Raw genomic sequence first — 16872 nt, 5'->3', positions numbered from 1 at the left:
TTGAGGGTCTAGTCGCCCGAGTTTCCTACGATCTGATAGATGTTCCCTATGCCAGGACCGATTGTGCCCAATGACCGATGGCTGTAGGTGAAGCACCGACTGCTTTCTTGATCGATCGAGCCGTCATACAATACTCTATTCCTATTCCAACACAAATGATCTTAGCCTCACTGGGCAAAGCCCTGCTAGGCCAAAATTTCACGCCCCTCTGCTCAAGCGCTCATCGTTGGCCCTGTTCGCGTGTTCCACACTTGCACATAAGTATTCTAAGTCTGTGGGATTATGATTAGTTAACGAGATATTTATAATGACATTGTTATGTCTCACCATCTACTTGATACTTGAATCAAGGAACCAGCCTGTGGACGCTGCAACTCGGAAAGTGGCCACTTAGCCACCAGCAAGACATCGCCTCGGCTTGTGGGCCAATTTCTTAGCGCAAAAGCAAATCACAGTTGGTTTGTGCACCTGCCCTCCCTTTGAGTCCTTGAGCAGTTTTGAGTTAGTTGTGAGCCTGAACTTCGAGAACACTACCGGCGTGACAAGGTAGAACATACTGTTGATCAGGATGCTTTAGATATACGTTTAATCACTTTGTATACTTATCGCTGGTTATTTTGTATGCATGGGGCCCTGTGATGTTGGTTATTTGTGCCTCGTTGAACGTTCGACCTCATAATATTGCGACGTTTGAGAATTGAACTGAACAGAAAGATTTTTCGCAGGTCAGAAGAAACAAGATAACTTCGAGTGTATTGTTGGTGCATCATCGAGATCTTGCATAGATTTAAGTAAAGTTATTAAAGCTGGAAAGGGTAGTAGGGAATATGTACGCAGGTAGCACCAAGCTTATATGAATGGACTCTGGAGTGCTGAGAACGTTCAATTGAAGCGCTGGCAGTTGATGAGGCGCTTTCTGGTCGACACAGCCACATGATCACGTAATCAACTGCTTACTCAACACAAACTGGAAATTTAGTCTGCTCGTCTTCAGCGTCAACGACGACGACAGTCGATTGTTGTTCGTGATTTTCTCAACCTTTTCCATCCCCACCAAATTTGACCAATGTCTGTGAGGCCAGGAGGCAAGCCAGATCTTTCTGGCTACAACTATGGTGCTATTTCATCCCTTGTCTTGACCGCTGACAGGTCCGCTCTGCCCAGGAGAGACAGAGAGCCCGATGGCGCACCTACTTCCCTCGCAGGGCGAATTGACCCTCGCGAGATGGGTTCACGCGTTCAACGTCAAGTGCCCAAAGATGTTGAGAAGAAGAAGAAAAAAGCAGGAGAATCGGGCAAGCAGGAAGCTCCAGAAAAGGTCGTGAAACGACGTGCAGAAGCTGGTTTCGGGTACACAGACATTATCGACGCGACACAAGATGTTGAAGGACTTTCATACCGCCCCCGTACTGCCGAAACACGTGAGGTATATGAAGTCATGCTATCCACGGTGCACCAGGTGCTGGGCGACCAAGCACAGGACATTGTTCGCAGTGCAACCGACGCCGTCCTTGAAACACTCAAGAATGAGTCTATGAAGGACTTTGACAAGAAGAAAGAGGTTCAGGAGGTACTGGGTCCCATCTCCAGCGACGTGTTTTCTCAGCTCGTAGCCCGAGCGCAAAAAATCACCGACTATGGCGCTGAAGATGAGACGATGGCAGATCCGGATATGGAGCGCAAGGATGCAGAAATTGATGATGAAGTTGGAGTTGCAGTCGTATTCGACGACGAAGAACAGGAGGATGAAGACGAAGAAGGCTACGAAATTCGGGACGGTTCAGACGAGGAAGGTGACGAAGAGGAGGACGAAGTAGATGAAACCTCACAAGTGGCTGAGGAAGCAGGTGACGAGGAACTTGTCATCGGCGGTTCGTCAGCTCGTGGAACTGGAAAGGCCAAAACAGATAAAGACATTGTCTCGCCGCACGCGATCGATGGCTTCTGGGTGCAACGTCAGATATCTGAAGTTTACCCGGATCCAGTCACTGCAGCGGATAAAGCAGCGTCTGTCCTCTCTATTCTCGGCTCGGAATCAGGCCTGCGCGATTGTGAGAACCAGTTGATGGAGCTGTTCGAGTTCCAGAGCTTCCACGTGATCACCAAGTTCCTCAAAAATCGGGATGTGGTAGTATGGTGTACGAAACTCATGCGGAGCGACGCAGACGAGCGGATCAATGTCGAGGTTGCTATGCGAGAGAAGGGTGTTGGTTGGATCTCGCGGGAGCTTGCTGGAGACCGCCAGGCCAAGAAGACGCAGGATGATGCCATGGATGTGGACGAGACGAAGCTAACGGTACCAAAAACAGCAACTCTTGCGCCAGGCTCTACAGTGCAACCAAAGCGCACGGTCGATCTAGAGAGCATGGCATTCAGCCAGGGGGGACATCTGATGTCCAACAAAAAGTGCAAGCTTCCTGAGGGCTCATTCAAGCGGGCACGCAAGGGATACGAGGAGATTCATGTCCCTGCACCCCAGAAAAAGCAAGGTGGCGAGGAAGAGCTTGTACCTGTTACTGCACTGCCAGAGTGGGCAAGAAAGGCATTCACTGTGCCCAAGCTCAATCGAGTTCAGAGCAAGCTTTACCCAATTGCCTTCGGGACGGATGAGCCCCTCTTACTCTGTGCGCCTACCGGCGCTGGTAAGGTGAGCGGTGTTGTGTTATACTTTTCATCTTTCAGGCACTAAGTTGACCTTGCAGACCAACGTCGCCATGCTTACTATCCTTAATGAGTTGTCCAAATATCGCGACGAGGTTACAGGCGAATTTGCCCTCGACGATTTCAAAATTGTTTATATCGCGCCCATGAAGGCTCTTGTTCAAGAAATGGTTGGAAACTTTAACGCGCGGCTGAACGTTTTCGGAATCAAGGTTGGCGAGCTCACAGGAGACTCTCAAATGACGAAACAGCAGATCTCGGAGACCCAGATCATTGTTACCACACCCGAGAAGTGGGATGTCATCACGCGCAAGAGCACCGATACGAGCTATACAAACCTCGTTCGGCTCGTGATTATTGATGAAATTCACCTGTTGCACGATGAGCGTGGACCCGTGCTAGAGAGCGTTGTGGCACGTACGATACGGAGGATGGAGCAAACGGGAGAGTACGTTCGCCTGGTCGGTCTCTCAGCTACACTTCCAAACTACCAAGATGTTGCGACATTCCTCCGCGTGGACGAATCGAAAGGCCTATTCTATTTTGATGCCTCGTACCGTCCATGTGCGCTTCAGCAACAATTCATTGGTGTCACAGAGAAGAAGGCTATCAAGCGTTTCCAGGTCATGAATGAGGTTTGCTACGAGAAGGTGCTTGACCAAGCGGGAAAAAATCAGACCCTTGTATTCGTGCACTCTCGCAAGGAGACCGCCAAGACCGCCAAGTTCATCCGCGACATGGCCATGGAGAAAGAGACGATAACGCAGTTCGTCCGTCCTGACTCAGCGACGCGTGAGATCCTCACGGAGGAAGCAGGCAATGTCAAAGATAGCAATCTGCGCGACCTCTTGCCGTTTGGGTTCGCTATTCACCACGCCGGTATGACTAGAGAAGACAGGAATCTTGTCGAGGAGCTTTTCGCAGATGGTGCAGTCCAGGTTCTTGTCTGCACGGCAACGCTCGCATGGGGTGTGAACCTCCCGGCACACACCGTCATCATCAAGGGCACGCAGATCTATAACCCGGAGAAAGGCCGCTGGGTTGAGCTCTCTTCCCAGGATGTGTTGCAGATGCTTGGTCGTGCTGGTCGTCCGCAATATGACACGTATGGCGAGGGCATCATCATCACGAACCACGCCGAGCTGCAGTACTACCTCAGCTTGCTGAACCAGCAACTGCCGATCGAGTCTCAGTTCGTGTCGAAGCTGGCGGATAACTTGAACGCAGAGATTGTTCTTGGAACAGTTCGCAACCGTGATGAGGCCGTCCAGTGGTTGGGGTACACTTATCTGTAAGCTCACTTGTTCTCAAAGCGGTAAAAGTGCTGACATTTCTCTCAGTTATGTCCGCATGCTGAAGTCCCCAGGACTGTATGGTGTTGGGGTGGATTACCAGGAAGACGACAATGGTCTTATCCAGAAGCGTGCTGATATTGCCCATTCTGCCGCCGTTCTGCTGGAGAAATGTCATCTCATCAAGTACGAACGTGCATCTGGTCGTTTCCAGAGCACCGAGCTTGGTCGTATTGCGTCTCACTACTATGTTACATACAATTCGATGGCTACGTACAACCAGCATCTTAGGCCAACCATGTCGACACTGGAACTTTTCCGGGTGTTTGCGCTCTCAAACGAGTTCAAACTTCTGCCGGTATGTCACATATTTCCTGTTTGTAATATGAGTCTCGACATTTATATTCATTTTTGTAGGTGCGTCAAGAGGAGAAGCTTGAACTTGGTAAACTGTTAGAACGTGTGCCCATTCCTGTGAAGGAAGGCGTCGATGAACCTGCAGCGAAGATCAACGTCCTCCTACAAGCATATATATCGCAACTCAAACTTGACGGTTGGTAACAATTCAGCCGTCTACCATATTGTGCTGATTGGATGATTAGGCTTTGCTCTCGTGGCCGATATGGTCTTTGTTCAGCAATCTGCTGGCCGGTATGTGTTGTTTTAAGTCAGTTTACCCAACTCACACATGTTACAGTATTCTTCGTGCTATGTTTGAGATTTGCCTGAAGCGAGGGTGGGCAGTGCCAGCGCGTGCATGTCTTGACCTATGTAAGATGGTCGAGCGACGAATGTTGGTAGTTTCTAATAAGGTCGTTGATCATCAACTGATTATTTGGTTTTCAGGTGGGGCTCCATGACACCGCTTCGCCAATTCAAGGGTGTTCCACAGGAGGTCATCCGAAAAGCAGAGGGCAAACAATTCGTAAGTTTGCATCAGTTCAAGTAAGGGACGTGCTAAGATAATTTTCATTAGCCATGGTATCGCTACTTTGATCTCGACCCTCCTGAAATTGGTGAGCTTATCGGCATTCCAAACGCCGGAAGGCTCGTGCATCGATTGGTGCACAGCTTCCCCAAGTTGCAGCTGCAAGCGCAAGTGCAGCCTATCACCCGTTCTCTTCTTCGTATCGACTTGTCTATTGTTCCTGACTTCCGATGGGATGAGAAGACCCACGGAACAGCTGAAACGTTCCTCATCATGGTTGAAGACGTCGATGGAGAGATTGTTCTTTTTCACGACTCATTCGTTTTACGCCAGCGCTATGCAGAGGATGAACATAACGTCACCATCACGGTTCCGATGTTTGAACCCGTCCCCCCGAACTACTACATATCTGTTGTATCCGACCGATGGTTACATGCCGAGACCAGACTACCGATCTCCTTCAAACACTTGATTCTCCCAGAAAAGTTCCCACCTCCCACTCCTCTTCTCGAACTCCAGCCACTCCCGCTGTCTGCCCTACACAACAAGGAATTCGAGAGCATCTACTCATCCACCATTCAAACATTCAACAAGATCCAGACGCAGGTTTTCCAGGCTCTCTACACATCTGATGAGAATGTCTTTATTGGCGCGCCTACTGGAAGCGGCAAGACTATCTGTGCTGAATTTGCTCTGCTCCGCCTTTGGAGCAAACGCGAGCAGCCCAGGGCGGTCTGTATCGAGCCCTACCAGGAGATGGTTGATCAACGTGTTGCAGAGTGGCGTCGGAAGTTCAGCGGCCTGCAGGGCGGCAAAGAGATAGTAAGCCTTACAGGAGACACCAGCGCTGACCTTCGACTTCTTGAGAAGGGGGATGTTGTTGTTTGCACCCCATCGCAGGTTAGTTTCTTCAATCATGTCGTGAATCTTCCACTCAACCGATATTTCTAGTGGGATATCCTGTCTCGGAGATGGCGACAGCGCAAGAATGTGCAGAACATCGGCCTATTGATTGCTGATGAAATCCAGCTTGTAGGTGGGGAAGTCGGTCCGACGTACGAAGTGGTGATATCTAGGACCCGCTACGTCGCTGCGCAGACGGAGGTTAAGACTCGTATCGTCGCCTGTGGTGTCTCGCTCGCTAATGCTAGAGATCTCGGTGAATGGATGGGCGCGCCATCGCATGCAATTTTCAATTTCTCGCCTAGGTACATCTTGCACCTTGTAATCAATATTCAACCTACTAAATGATGTTTTGTAGCTCGAGGCCGCTGGATATGGATATACATCTCCAAAGCTTTACTATCCCTCATTTCCCTTCACTGATGATCGCCATGTCTAAGCCTGCCTATCTCTCTATCGTTGAGCATTCACCCACCAAACCTGTCATCATATTTGTTCCATCAAGACGCCAGTGCCGGCTGACGGTTGACGACTTGTTGATCCATTGCGGAGCAGATAGCGACCCCGATCGCTTCTTGAATATCGAAGAAGCTGACTTGCAGCCTCACCTCGACCACATCAGCGACAAAGGTCTTGTTGAATGCCTGAAACATGGGATTGGGTATTATCACGAGGCGCTCGATAAGCAAGACAAGCGCATTGTCGAACGCTTATTCCAGTCTGGAGCAGTCCAGGTTTTGGTGGCATCTAAGGTGTGTAACCCACGATCCTACCATTGACCAGCAACTGAGCGTCTGCAGGACACTGCATGGAGTCTACCTGTTGCAAGCTATATGGTGATCATAATGGGCGTGCAATACTACGAGGGCAAAGAACATCGATATGTCGACTACCCAGTCATGGACGTCCTACAAATGATAGGTCGTGCCTGCAGGCCAATGGAAGATGATCGCAGCCGATGTGTCCTCATGTGCCAGCAGACGCGCAAGGACTTTTACAAGAAGTTCCTTGCAGAGGGTCTGCCCATCGAGTCCCACCTGCCTACCCATCTATTGCACGACTATTTCCTTGCCGAGATCGCTGTCAAGACGATTGAAAACAAGCAAGATGCGATGGATATCCTGACATGGACATACTTCTACCGCCGAATGACTCAAAACCCCAACTACTACAATCTTCACAATGTCAGCCATCAGCATTTGTCAGATCACCTGTCGGAACTCGTGGAGAACACCTTGCAAGACTTGGTTAACTCAAAGTGCATTTCGATAGAAGATGAAATGGATGTTTCAGCACTGAACCTCGGGATGATAGCGGCGTACTATAACATCTCATACGTCACTGTAGAGGTGTACACCCTGTCGCTGAAGGAGCGGACGAAACTCAAAGGTCTCCTGGAAGTTGTTGCCTCTTCTGCAGAGTTCGAGTCAATTCCCATCAGGCGTCACGAAGACACCATACTCCGCCGCATCTACGACCGTGTTCCCGTCAAGCTCGATCGTGCAGACTTCGAGGCACCTCACTTCAAGACCTTCCTTCTACTTCAGGCTCATTTCTCTCGTATCCAGCTGCCACCAGACTTGGCGGCGGACCAAGTTTTAGTTCTGGAGAAGGTTTTGAACCTACTATCAGCATGTGTGGATGTCATGTCTTCGAACGCATGGCTGAATGCACTGGGAGCAATGGATTTGTCACAGATGTGTGTACAGGCGATGTGGGAGACTGATTCGCCCCTCAAGCAAATTCCCCACTTTGAGCCCGAGGTATGTCCATTCCTCTCGGTACTCTTCGTTACTGATTAAATTTTAAAACAGACCATCAAACGTTGCAAGGATGCCGGCATTGTGTCTGTTTACGATGTCATGGAGATGGAAGATGATAAACGCACCGAACTTTTGCAAATGGATGGTCGTCAAATGTGAGTTCTATTGTATGTATCCATTTTAACCGTTTCTAACAGTATGTCTAGGCGTGATGTAGCGACATTTGTCAACTCTTACCCGACCCTTGACGTGTCCTTCAAGCTCGAGAAGGGAGAATATACTGCTGGTGCACCCATCACCATGCAGGTTTCTCTTGCCCGCGATGCAGATGATGAGGATTCCGATGACCAAACTGTTGTCGCACCTTTCTACCCGACGAAAAAGATAGCAAACTGGTGGCTCGTAGTTGGGGAGCCGAGCACAAAACAACTGCTATCAATCAAGCGCGTCACTGTCACCAAAAATCTCTCGGTGAAATTGGAGTTCACGCTACCGAAAGGCGAGCACGCCTTAAAACTCTATGTCATCTGCGATGCGTACGTTGGCGCAGATCATGATCTAAGTTTGGAACCTATTGATGTTGCGGAGGGCGAGGACAGCGACAGCGATGATGAGAGTGGAGATGAGATGGAGGAGTAGTTGGTGTGCTCATGTAAGATTTCGATGTATCTCTACTGTCTTTGTCGTACAGCTTTCCTTGCCGATTGTTAATTGTAAGATTTGTCTATTAATATTCGTCTGGATATACTGCAAACTGAGTAAGCTATATCGTACGAAGCTAATTCTATTCTATTTTAGCAGGTATATGTTCACTGCGCGCGCGCATAAAACGTCTTGAAGAATGTGGCCACACCCTCCTAAATGCAGTGTAGTAATAAGTCATTTTGACCTACTAACAGGGCAGCGGAATACACACCTGATCAAAGGTTTGCTTGAAACTTGCACGCTGCAATACTCGGTCGGCGTATTTCGTGAATTTAGCAAACTTGGGTCCCTTTAGCTCCTCACCCAGCTTGATCCCCATGCCGGCAGGGAATCGGCCTATTTCCATCAATCAGCGTCAATTTCTTCGAAAAGTATACAAATGCGGGCACTTTACCTGCGTCGGTCTCGGTGATGATCCTGAGCCTTGCGATGTGTGGCGAGATGGAGGCATCTGCAATGGTGTAATGAACTCCAACTGCGAAATCTGCGTCCTCCTCAAGAAGTCCTTGGATGGCTTCAATGCCCTTCAAGACATTCTCATATGACCCCACCCCTCCGAGGAAGGCGTAAAGCGGCTCCTCGATGGATTTACTATTCGCATCGAGGAACGAACGGACTTTGGAGCGTGAAACAGGATCCTTTGGCAGGAGGCCAGAGTTTGGATAGAGATCCGCCAAGAACTCGAGGATGACATTCGATTCTGTGATTTTGCTGGAAGCGGGTGAAGGTTCGTCGGGGTTAACGCTGGGTCCTCCATATGCTACAGTGGGCACCTATGTGATATTACATCAATCTTCCATAATAGACGCATGATATCATCACGCATACCTTGCCAACGGGGTTCACTTTGCTAACAAACCACTCTGGCTTATTGAATACATCGATTTTGTAGCCTGTGTAGGGTGCGTTGGCCTCGATGAGAGCTAATTCGGCCTGTTAAATCGTGTCAGAGACTCATGAAAAAATGTCAGCAGTCATTTCACCTTTTGGCTATAGGGCGAGAGCTAAAGAGTTATGGGTCAGACAAGTCTTTCTCTTCAAATTGTATCGTTGCTCACCGGGTGGAGGTATAGAGTGAGCTGTTCAGACATTGTGGTGATGATGATTGAATAGAATTTTGGGTGATTTCAGGCGAAGGGGTGCTCATATTTATGTGTGAGACGGTAGGACTCTGTGACATCTGTTGTCGCATCGCTTCAGTCAGTTGCTGACTGAAATCTGCGTCAATATTATGAAGTTCATCAACAGTCTTGCTTACCATCCATGTGAATAAGCCTTACGAATGTACTTGAAAGGTACCCACGAGAATCCTCGAGAAGCCGACTTGAGTTCGGGGGCCGGGAGGCTTGAACGTTGTTAACTCCTGGCCCATCTGGAATGGTGGTACTTGATCGATTCTGGTCTTCAGCCTCAGAGTCATAGTAGATTCTAAGCTCATACGACAGAGAAGAAACAACAGTACCCTCTGTCGGAAACATTTCATTAGCTGAGCTGATTCAGCTGTTAACAGGTACCGGGTACTCATAATCCCGACTCCGCTTTTGGGACAGCCATTATTCAGCGTTCAAGTGGCCCACAAGGTATCTAATGCTTGGCGCTGCGAGCCTGTAATAAAGTCGGACCCTGTACCGTGCTGTGAGCTCCTCTTTCACGGGAAATCGTCCTCTTGCTCTTTCCACGGTATTATTAGAATTTCTGAATGCATCTACGCCCTTCGGATCTTTGAGAGTCAAACTGGACCAAGTCTCAACAAAAAGATCGCACAAACTGGATTGTGGAATTCGTTGTTGGTTGCACCCATGCCGACTGTCTCAACTAGTCAAATTCTCAGTTTCAATGGTGCTTTGGGCCCTACATCCGGTACGTTCGACTTCCTTGTCACACTGTACAAGCTGACGTGTTCGATCAATAGTATCTACACTCGCCGTGTCCTCGCTGGTGAATTCCAGATTGTATGCTCGTGGTTACTCAGGAACCTCGTCGACTGTGGGCTCTGCAATGACGACATGAAGAACATGATCATTGCTCACAATGGCTCCGTCACCAACATCTCCAGCATACCAAATGATACCAAAACCATTTACAAAACTATCTGGGAGATCTCGCAGAGGAAGTCATCGACCTTACTGCCGACCGTGGAGCATTCAGTCAGAGCTTAAACATTCACTTGCAGTCGCCTACCGTATGCCAGTTGACGAGTATGGCTAGAAGTGAGATCGGCATGTACTATTTGGGCACTTGTCCTGCGGCGCAAGCCGTTCAGTTCACTATTGACCAGAACCTGCTCAAAGTAGCTAAGGCGCTAACAGGGGAAATCTGACAAGGCTGCTACTAGCATTCCTACTCCTCCCCTCTTCACCGAGTCTCTCTGCCATCTAATTTCAATGACAACGGTGTTACTCCAAGTTCGTCGGGCCCCAGTGGAGCTAACAAGGTTGACCCTGAGTACGCCGCTGCCCTTGGGTTTCAAAGGGAGAGCAAGCTCGAAGAGGCCAAAATGATGTGCTCGCTAGAGAACAAGGAGGCCTGCCTCACGTGCTCTGGTCAACGGAGGTGGTATGTTGATATCATGCATTTCTTGTTGTTTGTTACCGAGTGCCCACGTTTTTTGTGTACCAGCCATTGTGTTTGTAATGAAATAAATGTATTTCGGTCTGTCAGCGATCGTCAGGATATGTAGGGCATGACAATGAGGATACATACTACGTGAATACTAGGGTAATGTCCTGCGCACATGGTATATAACACAAACACCAGCGGCCTTGGACAACATAATCTTTGCGACTGCGCTTGTACTTACTATTATTTATCGTATGTTGGAAGGAATCAGTGCACGCTCACATCCATGGCTGGTTTGGAGGACAAGCACTGGGAAGTTCCACAAAGACAATTGGTCAAGAATTCACATGTTAAAAAATCGACACTACATATGTAGATGCTTCACTCTGTCACGGTGACAACTTCTTTCATGACCACAGTAATTTGACGTGGAAAGCTAAGGGTGTAAATAAGGTGGTTAGCAAAATGTACTTCATAAACTCGGTCATCTGGGGAAATAAAGTATAGGTGGTTGGAAGAAGGGAACAACTGGGTATGAGGTGAAATAGGCGCCGAGGATCCATCATTCCTTCTTTGGAGTAATTTTAGATCACTATTGGTGGCGCGAGATCCGTCGCTGTGTAGAAATTCCAGGGTGTGGACGCGGTGTCCACGCAATTCCATGATTCTCCCAGTTATGTCAGAGGAGATGGTGAACTTTACGGTGGAATCGTCATCTGGTAAGGGGTTCTGTGGGCTAGTGAGCATTCGGTAATATCTAAGTTTCTATATAACTTACCGTTATGTCTGTGTAACGATGAGGACCCCAAGAACGGTCTATACGGTGAACACGATATCTGGGATGTTCATACCGGGACCGCCTAGTCATGGTTATAAACAGTAACCTGAAAGGTGATTACTATGTGTAATTTTGGAGGTTTGACTCACAAAGAAAGAAGACGGGACGATGCAACAACTTGAACATCCAGCAGGACCTTGTTGTTGATCAATGTTTGTCCTGCTAGGACCACCCTATGAGTTTCAATTGCATCGCGTAATAGTTTAAAACAGTGATGAGCTATTGACCTGGTGTCAAATCAGTGGGCACTCGTCTCAGACAACTATAATTACATCTAGTTTTTTGATCATGAGGACACAATCCAAGGCGCTACCATCAACCCCGTTCAGGACCTTCCACACTCGTCGATCTTACTTCTCGTTATGATCCACCCCACTACTCTGATAGGCCATTGCGCCCTCTGAAAGGGAGGCGTGCTTCACCGGGATGTCAGCATTTCATGGGGTACTGCTTATGCGGTCAATTCATAAGCGTTTTCGACGATTTGGATTCTGTACTGTGCCGTAAGTTAGGCTCTTTCACAGGAAATTGTCCTGACTCCTCTTGCTCTTTCCACAGCATTATTGGAATTCTGAATGCATCTATGCTGATAGGAAGCAGTTCTGGAAAATTGTCGTATTTGTGCCTCACAAGGTCTCTCTCTCCAACGCGCTGTGCTCGACCTTCGCGCACAGACGCATTATGCACATAGTCAACTTCTCTACCGAGTGCGGAAACGTCACGACATTCGGACGGTGTGGTCAGCGAGGAATAAGGCAAAAGGTACAGCAAATATCATTTTCTCTTCGCTATGAATATGAACAATACTTCCCCCTCTGCAGGCAAGCGAATTAGGTATTAGAATTCATTGGCTGATTCAGCTGGATTCAGTCGAATTCATGGCATCCATGAATGACTTCCAAGCACCACGCCCGCTACTCTCATATACTCAGGACAAGTTTGATATACTTGTTGCGAGTCTGTGATGACTCGTCCAGCATCTACAACTTCGGTCGGTGGCGAGGGGATATATCAACATAGTGATCAGCTCAGAGTGCTATCCCCTTCAAGTTCCTGCTCCCAATCTTCGGGAATGTCTCCGAGTCTCGTCCTATAAAACGTTTAGAGAATAACAATACTAGTAGCGTTCTTGAAGGGTACTTGTAAGCTGACAGGTTGCCTTTTGTTCACGTAATACTTTACTCATGCATCGTCATAGCCCATGAATGCATGACATACTATGTACTAATAAACGTACAGCTTTGTAAACTCCCGATTAAATGCCATAGGACTCAGTCAGCGCAACTGGTCCGTATGATTACAGCACGCTTTGGAAATCAGGACCTGGCAAAAGATATATAAACTGATGACATTTAGAATTGCAAAATCCGAAATTCAGTAACACAACACATTGCAGCATGTCTGAAGCGCTTTTCAAGTCCTTTGCTATCGTCGGCGCAGGCCCTCACATCGGGATTCCTATCGTGAAGGCAAGCATTCATTATAGTATTATCTTTGAGTGTCGTCCTTAGCGATGATCTCTGTCAGGCATTCCTGGCCATTGGCACTCCCATTCTCGTCATCGCCCGGCCGACCTCCAAAAACACCTCTGCACTCCCTGACAATGACCCCAACCTGAAGGTTGTGCGCGCAGATTATACATCTGCATCCGAGGTTTCGGCAATCCTTCGTGAAAACAAAGTGGACGTCCTCATTTCTACCGTTACATTTTTTTTCGGAGGCGTAGTTGTACAGGACGTTCTTGCGGACGCTGCAAAGGAGGCGGGCGTGAAGCTCTTTGTACCCAGCGAGTTCGGCGTATCACCGCCAGCAGCCGGTCTGGCTCATGAGAAGCATGCCTTTGCAGGTGAATGATTACAGCCAATGGTAGCACTTTAAGATGTAGACTCATCCTCCGTTCACAGTCTATGCGAAGTCGATTGGATTGCCCACTCTCCGTGTCTATGTAAGTTTTTCTTTGTTGATATTGCTCCAAGCATGACGCACTGAACACGATCCATTAGAATGGGTTATTTCATGACTTTGTTCCCTGGGTCACTGCACTCACTGAAACTGGCAAGTTTCATATCGCGAGCAAAGGAGACATGCCGGGATCCTTCACTGCGATATCCGATGTTGCAGGATATGTGGCTCATATTCTTACTACTCAACCGCGATCTCGTTTACTTGATGTTGAAGTTCGCATCGAAGGACAACGTGCAACGCTCTCTGAGATCAGTGCCCTATACAAAGGCAGTGTGCCTGTGGTATACTGTGATGCCCTTCCTATAGAAGGTGTACTTGCTGCGGACGTCCGTACGAGCTACCAGCAGGGCTTTGACGTCGGAGCAGCAAGTTGCGGTTGGGATCCCGATAGAAAGATGGATGACGCGGAATTGGCGAGCAAGGACAATTCACTGTGGGAGGGACATCGCTGGTTGACTATTGGGGAAGTTCTTGGGTTGTAATGACATGTATGTGCGCAATACCTTGCAAAACTAAGTACACTTCGAGATTTACAGTAGGGGCTTTTCAATCATGTTATTAGGATCTTTTCTGGAGCACGAAGATGTCAGATGTTTTTGTATTATGCGGAAATGAAAGCAACGTTTGTTCGAATTCCTCGTCGATCACAATAATCGTATCGCTCGTTATCGCCCCGGCTGTGTATTTGGGTTTGCGTAGCAAATTTTCCAGGCCCCAAAATATATCGTCAGAACGAATCAGAAATCATACCGCTATAGAGGGTAGTCAGAGCCGGCTGCCGGAGCCGGAGTGTAGATGTTACGGGCAGCAGGCTCAGCCACAGTGGAGGGCCACCGACGGATGACGAAGGCGTCTTGCAGCGTACAGTAGTTCATGAACATCATCGTATAATATAGCATGTTCATTGCTGCTTTTCAGGCTACCGGTCTATTAGTCTAACACATACGTATTAACTGATATAATGTACTTGTTGTTCATATGACAAGAATATCTACATCTTGGCATACAGAAATGGAGCCTGACATCACCTTCGCAATGGCGATATCTAGGCAATCGCAGACTGTATGCTGATACTAGTAGTAAAGACTGAGAGGCAGTAGTCGTCGTCCTGGGCAGGGACAGACAAAATGCCAGAGTCCACAGATTTGTGCAGGTTAAGTATCAGCCGAGAAATGAGAGTAACGGACATGCTGGGGGGTATAGTCAAACCCCGATTAACGTTCATCGCACCAACCACTCACCAGCTAGTGAATGTAGCCAGACCCACATTGCCCCTAATAGCTGCCTGGCCAACCGTTAAGAAATACTCAACTTTCACACAAGATGCTCACTGATCCATACTGAGTCAAGTCCAAGTTGTGAGCGCTTTGTAACTCCACTAGTAGGATGTCGACTCACGTAGAACATCACAATGTTCGGTATATTACAGAGTGTCATGGCTCTGAAGGAATGTATCAATAGATCCACTCGAATCACGGGTTCATTAACGCCCTCACCCAAAATACATCACACCTATGTTCAGTTTATTCAGTGTTCACAATACGAAAGTAACAAACCATTTACCATCATGAAACATGACATCAAGGATATTTCTCCTGGTGACCAGACGTAACCGCGACAAACCTCTAGATTTACATATCCTATAAACTGTGAGGACAAAGATGAGTGCTTCGAAGGCCAGTATGGCTAGCCATGCTAGCCCCGAACCTGCAGATGTATCGAGTCATGACCTCAAGTTGCGTGACTTGGAATTCACTAACGGGCAGATCTGCAAAGACTTTTGAGCAGACTCGCAGAATGGAAGATCGTGACGTACATCTCTACTGTGTATGTTGTGAAACAGCCAACTCCTGGCGAAATCATCAAATTCCCTTCATACTGTCCAAAGGTTGTCGCCTAGAAACGATCAGTAGACTCCAAATGGAAGAGTCCAAAATTAGATCGAACACGTACAGATGCGCCTCCCGCAAGAACAATGAGGATGAATGTAACCCAAATAATCAGGCGTTTGTTACGATTGTAGAGAGCATAAGTGCGGATGATTAATATGACTGAAATTTTTCAGTCTATGAATTCTACTGGTAAAAGAAGTTGAACTTGCCGCAAATGACGAATTGTTGCAGAAAAATAAACAGCTGTCTGGACATCGTGTATTTCGGACAGCTAAGTGTTTGTTAAACGAAAGAACAAATATCCAAGAGTTAGGAGACCAAACCTCTGCAGAACTAAGTTGTGAGCCTGCCACATATATAATGAGATGATCGAACCTGATCTGGAATGAGCGTGAAATCGACATATAAGCCATAGATATTGCCAACCAGCGCGAGATAGCGGCTGATAAGAAATGACATTGCAGACAGGGCTTTCGGACGACGCCAAATGAAAGTGATTTCGTCTGTGAGGGTTGCCATATGGTCGTACACCATGATACCTAGAACATCGTGTTATCATTCTGAGGACAAAGATAGGAAAACTCCAGTACTGTTTGCCACAAGGATGACGTACAAGTGCCTCACCCTGGTAAATTGGAAATGTAATGTGTTAAGTCAGGATCAGGATACGTACGTGTACCACTTACAGTTGCTGTTTTTCGGTGGCATCCATGCTATGCAACAAAGAAGGGGCGTGGATGATGTCTGGGGCAGTATCCAGAATTATATACCACGTTAATGTATGCAAACTCCGGAGGGGACAAACACGTGCAGTTAGCTCGAAAGGTCGTAGACACAGGAATAGATCTTCCTCGGTCACATCAATGATCAGTGAGTCACAAGCGCATAGCTAGATGATTCATTGATTAGGCTATTTATTGCTGAAACGCAAGGAATCAAGTTCGGGCCGTTCCAGAATCATTATCGCTGGCACGGCGCTGGCAATGCCTGGCATGCGGCATGATGACATGTCAATCTGCGAGAACAAAGTTATGGACATTAACGTTCCACGCTGAACTTCGAAACTTCAGTACGCGTCTTGCGTCCTTACCTGCCGCGGAATTACGGATAAGGTGGTTGGTGAATATAACATCCGAGATGTTTGTTACAGGTCGGTTTCAGCCCATTCTTCCATTTCAGGCAGCGGCGGCTCTAGTTCTTGAATTTGCATCGATACCATTCACAAGTTCGTCATAAGGTCCCTTTCGTAGCAGATAACGCAGTAAATATGGGGTCGCTCCAAACCAGGCTCAAATTTAGAAACACGTACTCAAGGAAGACAACATCGATGGATCTTCTGGTTCCTCGTGCGAGCTGGTTTGTTCCT

The 16872-nt window shown here is 47.8% G+C and overlaps 5 protein-coding genes across 5 annotated transcripts; 3 read left to right on the top strand and 2 right to left on the bottom strand.

Moving 5' to 3' along the window:
- Positions 1-997: 997 nt before the first annotated feature.
- On the top strand, positions 998-8251 carry F5891DRAFT_1278331 (putative RNA helicase). The gene is made up of 13 exons (XM_041370314.1): positions 998-2647; positions 2703-3952; positions 4002-4311; positions 4371-4506; positions 4556-4604; positions 4651-4746; positions 4800-4878; positions 4930-5781; positions 5833-6089; positions 6143-6536; positions 6585-7547; positions 7599-7702; positions 7754-8251. The coding sequence occupies exons 1-13, from the start codon at positions 1067-1069 to the stop codon at positions 8184-8186; spliced, it is 6504 nt and encodes a 2167-aa protein (XP_041226018.1). The 5' UTR covers positions 998-1066; the 3' UTR covers positions 8187-8251.
- Positions 8252-8271: 20 nt separating this feature from the next.
- Positions 8272-9822, bottom strand: F5891DRAFT_314788 (uncharacterized protein). The gene is made up of 7 exons (XM_041371320.1): positions 9511-9822; positions 9311-9463; positions 9236-9256; positions 9081-9185; positions 8647-9025; positions 8464-8588; positions 8272-8404 (listed from the first exon to the last, which is right to left on the bottom strand). The coding sequence occupies exons 2-7, from the start codon at positions 9341-9343 to the stop codon at positions 8357-8359; spliced, it is 711 nt and encodes a 236-aa protein (XP_041226017.1). The 5' UTR covers positions 9344-9463; positions 9511-9822; the 3' UTR covers positions 8272-8356.
- Positions 9823-10051: 229 nt separating this feature from the next.
- Positions 10052-10932, top strand: F5891DRAFT_980381 (uncharacterized protein; the record flags this gene model as incomplete). Its single annotated transcript, XM_041376994.1, has 6 exons — positions 10052-10112; positions 10165-10204; positions 10225-10399; positions 10426-10542; positions 10588-10808; positions 10914-10932. 6 exons carry the CDS (start codon positions 10052-10054, stop codon positions 10930-10932), a joined length of 633 nt encoding a protein of 210 aa, XP_041226016.1.
- Positions 10933-13043: 2111 nt separating this feature from the next.
- Positions 13044-14286, top strand: F5891DRAFT_1145920 (uncharacterized protein; the record flags this gene model as incomplete). The annotated part of the gene is made up of 4 exons (XM_041365015.1): positions 13044-13112; positions 13177-13495; positions 13554-13594; positions 13653-14286. The coding sequence occupies 4 exons, from the start codon at positions 13047-13049 to the stop codon at positions 14094-14096; spliced, it is 870 nt and encodes a 289-aa protein (XP_041226015.1). The 3' UTR covers positions 14097-14286.
- A 250-nt stretch (positions 14287-14536) lies between these two features.
- Positions 14537-16361, bottom strand: F5891DRAFT_314616 (uncharacterized protein). The gene is made up of 12 exons (XM_041371318.1): positions 16193-16361; positions 15830-16009; positions 15716-15777; positions 15568-15665; positions 15431-15510; positions 15375-15382; positions 15178-15321; positions 15111-15126; positions 15013-15055; positions 14946-14954; positions 14856-14899; positions 14537-14804 (listed from the first exon to the last, which is right to left on the bottom strand). The coding sequence occupies exons 1-12, from the start codon at positions 16216-16218 to the stop codon at positions 14660-14662; spliced, it is 855 nt and encodes a 284-aa protein (XP_041226014.1). The 5' UTR covers positions 16219-16361; the 3' UTR covers positions 14537-14659.
- Between the last annotated feature and the right edge of the window lie 511 nt (positions 16362-16872).

This window comes from Suillus fuscotomentosus (assembly GCF_016647785.1).
Source record: "Suillus fuscotomentosus strain FC203 chromosome Unknown F5891scaffold_27, whole genome shotgun sequence".
NCBI classification, from domain to species: domain Eukaryota; kingdom Fungi; phylum Basidiomycota; class Agaricomycetes; order Boletales; family Suillaceae; genus Suillus; species Suillus fuscotomentosus.
The sequence above is the reverse complement of the archived record's forward strand: the minus strand, read 5'-3'. Positions and strand labels throughout refer to the sequence as shown.